The following is a 10,045-nucleotide window of genomic DNA, read 5'->3' on the forward strand; positions in this document are numbered from 1 at the left end:
GGTTCTCACAGCTACTCGCCACTCTTGATGGAAGAGATAGGAACTCCGTCCATTAATGATGGTCACCGAGTAAAAATAGCGATCACGTCATCCCGAAATACGGGCACCTGTGGAGCGGGGGAAGAACACCCGACTGGAGTCCATTCTTGGCCCGTAACGCCACTTTCCTGATAAGATTTGATCCCCACTGCCTCTGGCGTGTTTTCCAGTGTATATAAGGGCAGCTCTGTTCTGTCGAGATCACCAGTGTCCACTTACGGACATCGACAACTAAACGCTCGTGGAAGCTACAAGGCCTTTTTACGCCTAGTGTCCGCAGGGAACTCTGTGTAGGAGACAGAGTTACACTACGACCGTAATTTGGTCACTACTGCCGAGAAAATCATAGTCTCACACCAGTTGCCTGGTGTATGGAAAGTATAGCGAACGGCCTTAGTGAATGTGTTCACGAGCTTTGAATGTGCAACCTGGGCTGCACATAAATGAGGTAAGCGATCTTAAACTTACGCTAAAGTCATTCTTACAAGCTTACGTCTTGATGAACAACGTGTCGCTACAACAAGGTAGCTGCTGTCAGGATGTAAATACTATTCTATGTGGTCAGTGGAAAAGTTTGATTGTTAGGTGAAAATACACATATTTAATATCACTGAACAATGCAGACACGTTGCTTTCGCTATTTCGATCGCGTTGAGTTAATACGTTGACACCTGAGACTCTATGTGCTTGGACTGTGCTGTAATAGTGGTATTAACTTACATGTGGTAAGATTTCCATGGAACTAGTAGTGTGTTGTGATGCAGAAAACACACGGGTTTAACTGTGATGATTCTTTCACAGGGTGCTGTAACCTGTGCTCAACTGCGTCAGGGCCCAGCAACAGGTTTCTTCTTATACAAATCCAGTTGCCGACTGTACCTAAACGGTGAACCGCCTTGGGTACCACTCTTCTGACAGACCAACGAGAATCTCTCATCTTATTTATTCTGCCTTCAGTACAAACTGACTAAATCTGACTGAGGGCTGCCTCGTAAGTAGTTTTCAGTACATCTCACTGTTCAATACTCTTAAACTTTTCTCTTTACTGTGTGTGTTGCTGAATACAATTGTTCTGAAATTACATGAATTTTTGAACAGAACAGTCATTAAAATAGAAACATTCTGTTATTTGGGTTTGGTCAGTGAGACACATTGCTTTAAAAGTAGTTACTTCAGTACATGGCCGAATTTTTCTCTCTTTACAGTTTGCTTATTCCAACCAGCTTTTCCTAAAATCGAGGACTGATAGATCATACCTTCTCCCAAGTATCACCTACCACTGATTCAAACAACATCCATCATGCAGCTGGGTAAACTTGATGAACGTATTCATGTCATGGATGCCAGTTCAAACGTCTGGAGCATCATAAAGGACATCGCAGAGTCAGGAGTAAGTAAAGACGACTTTCAAGTGTGGTAAATACCTAGTGAGTCAATGAACTTTGATACTTCCATTTCAGTGGAGATGTTATTGACTGGCCAGCTCTTCAAGTCTATATACTACTCACAGTGTGAATAACTTTTGTTGTAGATTCAAGAGGAAGCATTCTATGTCTGTGACGTTGGTGACATCATAAACAAACACAAGGAATGGAAAATTAAATTGCCGAGGGTACAGCCTTATTATGGTAGGTTTCCCTCTCATCAATAGTAGCAAATAAGACTGCGTATTCTTTAAGTTATGACTGAAATCGATTTCTGTTAAGAAAATAATTTTGAAAAGATGTCAGATATCAGTTGCATCAACTACAGTTAGTCTATGAAAATGCTTTCTATCGTCATTTATCAGTATAAAATAATTATGAGTAACAGAGTTACTTACTACTTTTATTTTTGCAGCGGTGAAATGCAACGATAGCCTCACTGTGATTGAGGTGCTGGCTGCACTTGGAACTTGCTTCGATTGTGCCTCAAAGGTGAGTGTACATTTCTATCACACCTATTAAAAAACAAGAATTTATTTTGCATTATTAAGTGTATAGAAGATACAATACAATAAATGATAAACACACCAAATAGTTTTTAGTGAACTCATATTACTTTGTTACAGGCTGAAATTGACAGAGTTCTTTCCGTTGGTGTCGACCCAAGCCACATCATTTTCGCAAACCCTGCAAAACCATCATCTCACATTCGCCATGCAGCAGCTGTAGGTGTTGATCTGATGACTTTCGACAGTGATTGTGAGCTCCACAAAATAAAGAGCCTATTTCCTGCTGCCAAGTGAGTAAACTGCAATCGGAATCTACTTTCCATACTTATGGACAGATTTGTGTGCTATTTGAACATAAACACTAACAACATTTTCCTTGTCAACCATGTTTTAGGCTGGTGCTACGTATCCGGTATGACGCTGCTGTTGCTCAGTGCCAGCTTGGGAATAAGTTTGGCTGTGACCCAGAATCAGATGCACCACGCCTGATGGAATTGGCTCACTCGTTGGGTCTAGACATTGTGGGCATCAGTTTCCACGTCGGCTCTGGCTGTGACGATCCACCAGTATTCTACAAAGCTATTTCTGCTGCTCGAAGACTTTTTGATCTGGGGTCTGCTCTCGGGTTCTCCATGAGTTTGCTTGATCTTGGTGGTGGCTATCCTGGCAACAAAGGTGCCCATTTAGATAAGGTAATGTCACGAATTGTTAGCTCTCTTCTTACGAGGCAACACAAACTGACAGTTCTGATTCCATCTTCGTAATGGATAGATACTTAAATTATTACAGTAAAGTAGCAATATAAAGTATATTGTCTTTCGTAAGACCATTACTTCACGTTGTTTTCAGTTTGTTAGATTTTGTAACTCATTATGTCCAATTACTACCGTTTTGTCTAATTTAATTTCACACTTCTGGTATATATTTCTGGATGGTTGGAATGCTTGCACCGTTTCCAAACAACTTGTTACTTTGAGAGATACGATTAGCGAAGTCTGCCATGTTACTGAACGTATATAATTTTTGACAATGGATACTCATGAAGAGGAAATTACCGATAACACCAATCAAAATAATGGAATCTTCGCACATTTTGAGAATCTTTAGTTGCTTCCTGTTTACATGCGGTACATTCATTGTGATACTTTATTTTGAATATTCTAATGATTGTTTAGTGGAACTGAATATTGTACTGTGTGTCTCAAGGTTATTTCCATATTTCCAGATTGCAGAGGTGGTGAACAGTGCTCTCGGAGACTTCTTTCCTGAGCCAGATGTTCACGTAATTGCAGAACCAGGACGTTATTACGTTGCCTCAGCTTACACACTTGCTACAAATGTTCACTCCAAGAGAGAACTTATCAATCCAAATGATGGATCCATCACATCAGTCATGTACTATGTAAATGATGGGTTGTACGGAAGTTTTAATTGTATTCTTTATGACCATATGAAAGTGACTCCAGTTCCTCTCAAAGTAAGTTTGACAATGTTTGCGCATTATTGTACTCACATGCCATGTAACACTGACATAATTAAGAAATGAAAGGAAAAGAGCCATGTGCTCAAAAACATGATTTTACTTTTAAAGGCACCTGGACCTAAAATGCGTCCCTGTTCTGTCTGGGGACCAACTTGTGATGGCCTGGATCAAATAGTTGAGTCTACTTTGCTGCCAGAGCTGGACGTAGGAGATTGGTTGATTTTTGAGAATATGGGTGCTTACACTTTGCCTGTGGCGTCTCCATTCAACGGCTTTCCTGTTCCCAAAGTGCATACTGTGATTGATGCCCAAGGCTGGTAAGTAAAGTTTTTCATTGCCAAAATCTGAGTATAGTTCAAAAGTTCACCAAATATCTATATGTGGTACAAGATTGATTTGTTATTGTACCTAAACTGATTGTTTCTGTAAATCCATATAGGCTGCTGCTCAAAGACCGACTGCCCATGACAGAAGAACATTTTGTTATTGGAAACATACCAGCAAATCTACACCTGGGGCTATCGATAGATGGTAAAGGCAACATTGACGAGTGGGATGAAGTCCATATGCCAGTTTCATCTTCTGATGATGAGGTTGTGGATGATCACATGTCACATTCAACTGTGGGCTCGAGTATCATTTATCCATTGCTTCAGATGGGACATGTTAATTAGGATCAAGTAAATGCATCATGCACCTCAGTGACAATAAATGATAATGTGCTGGGTTAGTGTTCTGCCCCGACCCATTTCTTACCGTAAACTGAAAACCACTTAGCAATTTTCTCCTTGTGGCTGTTTGTTTTGTGCCAATATCTTACTGTGAATAGGAATGAATGCAAAAACTGACAAACTGTCCTTTGGGGCAGCGATACAACATAATACCTATGCACAGTGTATCAAAATGGAAGCATTAATATTTAGAATATAAATTATTTAAATACATGTACAGTGGACGTTCAGTGACATAATCCTTACATCAAGTGATTCTACTGCGGCACGTTAGATGGTTGTATGGTGTGCAGTTCCCACTTACACTTAGCTGCCTGTGGCAAAGCATATGACATCAGTCCACTGTTTGTTAAGTGAGATGAGACAGGAAGAGCTTACGTCCATTAAAAATATTTTGTGTACTGCAGCTCAATGCCTGAAATTTGGTTAAGAGACTAAAAAATGAATCTCAGAATAACTTAAAATACCAAGGTTTTTTCAGAGTCATTTCAGGCACATAGCTGTCAGCTGAGCTCTCACTGTAAACACATAAATTGCCTTTATTTAGGCCCAACCAGAGACTAATGTATTTATACACTCAGCACATTAACAGCAGATGCATTATTGGAACCAGAAAAAATAAATAAAAATTTAATACTGAGGTGTATGATACGATGCATGTCAAATGCTAACTTGTTATGGTAGAATATATAATAATTTCAATTAAATGAAACAGTTCACCCGTAAAACTTGTATGCAGAGGAATGAAACAACTCCATGTATATTTGTTACTTTAGTGGTAGTTTATTTAGAGACAGTCTTTTCGAAAGCTTTTATTAGAGAAAAGGCCACCATGACCAGCACTGTCAAGTGCTGAAAATTTTGTCTTAGAAATATGTTTCAAGTCTCTGTATGGTGTTATACTGTTAATAGATAAATTATGTTTCTTCACTAACAAGTATATTAGCAAATGCATTTGTCTTCAGTGATATTTGGGTGACATAAGGTGTTGAGCCAACAGATTTTAATCGAAAAGTGTTGTTATGGTTGAATAAGTGGAGAGGCAGCGTCTTCACTTGAATTTGTTATTTTTTTGTATTCAATCTTATATAATAAATAATATTGTTTAAAATAATATTTGTTATATTTTTCATTAACCCTGTTCCTCTTAAATGAGTACTATATGGAAGCAGAGCAAGGTGATGATCACACTAAGATGCATCCAATAAAATTTCTCATCATGGTTAAACCAGTATTCTGTGAAATGCTTGTCGTAACAACGGTACTAGGCAGCTAATGAGGTGCTAGCGGATTAAATTTAAAAATTAAGGAGACACATTGGCTCCCCATCCAAACTGAAGAATTATCGCAACGGATTGGTGATAGTGACAAAACAATGAAAACCACCAGTGTCAAATTAGCTAACTCCAGAAGCAATGCTAACTGTATTGCATGTAACTGGATAAAGGCAGAAGATGTAGAGGACAATGGAAAAGACAAGTACCACATTCTTCGGCTCGCAACCAGAGATGGTTACCAGCAAGACCACATAACGCACAAAAGTCGCATAAGAATAGGATACATGTACGTGATAATCGCCGTCTGATCACTCACATAGCAAATGAAATCTACTTGGAAGACAACTTAATGTATTATATTAGATGGGTCTTAGAGAACAGTCCTCTGTCACGCAATATTCTGAGGCTACACACTGCATTTAATATCACTTTATGGTATAGTTATGATAACTGCAAAAATGTATTCCATGAAACCTGGAGCACAGTTTAAAAAATAGAAACGATTATACTTGTTTTTACAGAATGATTTTCATTTTGTAATGTTCCGTGACTACAAATATTCCGAAGTTCTTTCATCATATAAGTTCTCGTAGATGACAAAATTGTAGTCCTTGCGCCTCTCTTTTCTTTATTTTTTGTGATTGCAGTAATGATGGGCAGTATGGCTGTATGATTTTCCGAGAGATAACACAAGGAAACTGCTACAGCTTGTATAGAAATATACTTTCTGGCACACGATTCTTATCAGGATTCAGACTGTAAATATCACCAAACCTTAGCAAGTTACAGTAATAGCAGGAACTGATCGTGTTACCTATAATTAGCAATGACAAGACAAAGCAATTTCATAGACCAACTGAAGTTGGTGTAATTGCTTTTCTAAATTAGTTTCTCCATAGAAATTAGTTTCAGTCATCTCTTAGAGAATATGCTGTCCTTACGTGAGACTATGATCATCTTGGCCAAAGTATTGTCGTCGAATAAGTCTGCCTATTTCATAGAATTCTCTGCAAAAAGTCTTTTAGCTGAGCGAAAACAAAACTCCCAGTGGAACTGGTTTGAGAGGAGTTAGAATGTCGACTTCGCTCTAAGTTCCCAGTTTCCAGCATCAGTTGAGGATGAATGGTTTGCCATTCCTCCACAGGTATTCATACCCCCACTGATGGTGCCATCAGCAGAGTTCAAATTGGCGAAGATGGAAACACCCCGCATTAATGCCCACATATAGGTGCCCAGATCCTTCTCATCAGATAGTGTAGATACGGTAGCTATGCACCAGCAGCGAAAACCTATAACGTGCGGGGTTTCAGGATACATACGTAACAATACACTTGGTTTAGACGGCCTATTTCTCCTCCGTGGTTGATAATATAAACCTGTAGGTGGTGACTTCAGTCAAACAGAGTGTAATTTGAAACTTTCTGGCAGATTAAAACTGTTTGCCGGACTGAGACTCGAACTCCGGACCTCAGCCTTTCCGGGCAGTGCTCTACGATCGGAGCTACCCAAGCACGACTCACGCCCCGTCCACACAGCTTCACTTCTGCCAGTACCTCGTCTCCTACCTTCCAAACTTGACAGAAGCTCTCCTGCGAACCATGCAGAACTAGCACTCCTTAAAGAACGAATATCGCGAAGACATGTCAGCCACAGCCTGACGGATGTTCCCAGAATGAGATTTTCACTCTGTAGCGTTCGAGTCTCGGTCCGGTACACAGTTTCAATCTGCCAGGAAGTTTCATATCAGCGCACACTCCGCTACAGGGTGAAAATCTCATTCTGGAGAGAGTTATTTTTTTGCAGACGCTTAACGTTCACAATGATGACTATGTCACTGTTCACCAATTCCAGCAACAGACAAAAATGGTTGAAATGGCTCTGAGCACTATGGAACTTAATTTCTGAGGTCATCGGTCCCCTAGAACTTAGAACCACTTAAACCTAACTAACCTAAGGACATCACACACATCCTTGCCCGAGGCAGGATTCGAACTTGCGACCGCAGCGATATCTCGGTTCCAGACTGAAGCGCCTAGAACCGCTCGGCCATCCCGGCCGGCTCCAGCAACAGACACGTTAGATTTGTATGTTAGCTGTTTTCCGCTGAAGTAATATGCGAAACGTGATCGTTTAACTAAACGATGTCCAGTTGTCTAGTCATTTAAAGTGTGATGTTTCTTAGACGTATTAGGCATTAGAAACATATTGACAATATAAAAATTCACACAATGTGTGCAGGGCCAGAAGGCCATGGTTGGTTAAGATAAGGTACGGTATCTGCCATGAGCATGTGATCAGTAACCAACTAAATGCCAAAATATTGTCGAAAGTCGTAGCATGTGAACCAGAATTCTACGTAGCCACGATTTTCAGGGATTCAATTTCAAGACTGCTACATCTAGAAGTAAAATTTCGATTCTCTTGACCTCTAATAAATTATGCACACGCGCAGACAAAATTTCGATTTTAGTCAAGATTCATATACGAGTATATATCTGTCTATACACAGGGTGGTTCATTGATAGTGACCGGGCCAAATATCGCACGAAATAATCATCAAACGAAAAAACTACAAAGAACGAAACTTGTCTAGCTTGAAGGGGAAAACCAGATGAAGCTATGGTTGGCCCACTTGATGGTGCTGCCATAGGTCAAACGGATATCAACTGCGATTTTTTAAATAGCAACCCCCTTTTGTATTATATATTTGTGTAGAACGTAAAGAAATATTAATGTTTTAGTTGGACCACTTTTTTTTTTGCTTTTTGATAGATGGTGCTGTAATACACAGGGAAAACCTACGGAGTAACTGAAATCTTCCTGTATCACCTGGCCTTTTCCGGATATACCTCCTCCTCTTGTGATTCTTGAACGCAGTAGTCGCTATACTTTTTGAAATTTATTACAGAACTCAATTAGTCTTTCTCCTCTCTCATTTCTTGTCTTAAGCCTATACTACTATTAGATTTTCTATGTACTGTATTACCCTCTCAATATCCTCATCTACTTTGTCTATCCCTTCATCTTGCGACATCGGCATATATACCTGAACTATTGTAGTCAGTGTTGGTTTGCTGTCGTTTCTGATAAGAAAAACTGTATCACAGAACTGTTCACATCAACACACTCTTTGCCCTACCTTCTTATTCATAACGAGTCTGATTCGCGTTATACCATTTTCTGCTGCTCTTGATATTACTCAAGAGTCATCCGACCAGAAACCTTGACTTCTTTCAGTCTCACTTCACTGAGCCTCTTATATCTAGATTGAACTTAAACATTTCCCTTTTCAAATTTTCTGGCTTCCCTACCACGTTCAAGCTTCTGACATTTCATGCCCCAACTCGCACAACGTTACCCTTTCGTTGATTATTCAGTCTTTTTCTCATTGTCACCACCCCCTTTGCAGTGCCCTCCTGGAGATTCGAATAGGGGACTATTCTGGAATCTGAAACTTCCTGGCAGATTAAAACTGTGTGCCCGACCGAGACTCGAACTCGGGACCTTTGCCTTTTGCGGGCAAGTGCTCTACCAACTGAGCTACCGAAGCACGACTCACGCCCGGTACTCACAGCTTTACTTCTGCCAGTACCTCATCTCCTACCTTCCAAACTTTACAGAAGCTCTCCTGCGAACCTTGCAGAACTAGCACTCCTGAAAGAAAGGATATTGCGGAGACATGGCTTAGCCACAGCCTGGGGGATGTTTCCAGAATGAGATTTTCACTCTGCAGCGGAGTGTGCGCTGATATGAAACTTCCTGGCAGATTAAAACTGTGTGCCCGACCGAGACTCGAACTCGGGACCTTTTCCTTTCGCGGGCAAGTGCTCTACCAACTGAGCTACCGAAGCACGACTCACGGCCGGTACTCACAGCTTTACTTCTGCCAGTACCTCCTCACCTACCTTCCAAACTTTACAGAAGCTCTCTTGCGAACCTTGCAGAACTAGCACTCCTGAAAGAAAGGATATTGCGGAGACTTGGCTTAGCCGTGGAATCTTTCGCCAATGGAGAGGTCCTCATGGCAATTTTTCAATTACAGGCCACACATTACGTGTATTTAATGCAGTGACTTCTGTTGCCTTCTCCATCCTCATGTCGTTGATCATTGCTGATTCTTCCAGCTTTAGGAGCCGTTTATCACCCCAAGAACAAGAAAGTGCCCTGAACCTCTGTCCGCTCCTCCGCCATCTTTTGACAAGGCCGTTGGCAGAATGTGGGTGACTACTTACGCTGGAAGTGTTCTGCGGCCAGTGCTGATTATGAATCAAAATTTAAGTGGTGACAGGTTTTTGGCCGGGACCGAGGGCGTTTTGATTACTGATCAAAGACGCTACTCCTTGCCTTGTTAATAAAGATATTTGTATGCTCGTGTTCCCGATTAAAAAGAGGCTTAGAGAGGGAGAAAAATGAAAGTCTCAAATGCATTCCTGTGCGAGAGTGTTTCACTTGCAGTAAGTCTGATCGAGTCCTGTTGGTGTACGAAATTTCCACTGCCAGTTTTGTGACAGGCAGGGCAGGAGAGGTGTTGGCGTAAAGCTGCTGCTCACCGTACTTTGCTCCAGTGTCCCAAATTAAATTG

General features: G+C 40.7%; 1 protein-coding gene and 1 non-coding gene across 2 annotated transcripts; one reads left to right on the forward strand and one right to left on the reverse strand.

The window, feature by feature from the left end:
* The first annotated feature begins 241 nt into the window (after window positions 1-241).
* On the forward strand, window positions 242-5,300 carry LOC126278485 (ornithine decarboxylase-like). Its single transcript, XM_049978642.1, has 10 exons — window positions 242-487; window positions 841-1,030; window positions 1,245-1,429; window positions 1,571-1,667; window positions 1,879-1,955; window positions 2,090-2,262; window positions 2,367-2,664; window positions 3,198-3,449; window positions 3,564-3,772; window positions 3,895-5,300. The coding sequence occupies exons 3-10, from the start codon at window positions 1,340-1,342 to the stop codon at window positions 4,127-4,129; spliced, it is 1,431 nt and encodes a 476-aa protein (XP_049834599.1). The 5' UTR covers window positions 242-487; window positions 841-1,030; window positions 1,245-1,339; the 3' UTR covers window positions 4,130-5,300.
* Window positions 5,301-8,939: 3,639 nt separating this feature from the next.
* On the reverse strand, window positions 8,940-9,014 carry Trnal-caa (transfer RNA leucine (anticodon CAA)). The gene has a single exon. It is a non-coding gene; the product is annotated as a tRNA-Leu (tRNA).
* Window positions 9,015-10,045: the final 1,031 nt, after the last annotated feature.

Source organism: Schistocerca gregaria, chromosome 6 (genome assembly GCF_023897955.1).
Source record: "Schistocerca gregaria isolate iqSchGreg1 chromosome 6, iqSchGreg1.2, whole genome shotgun sequence".
Lineage (NCBI taxonomy): Eukaryota > Metazoa > Arthropoda > Insecta > Orthoptera > Acrididae > Schistocerca > Schistocerca gregaria.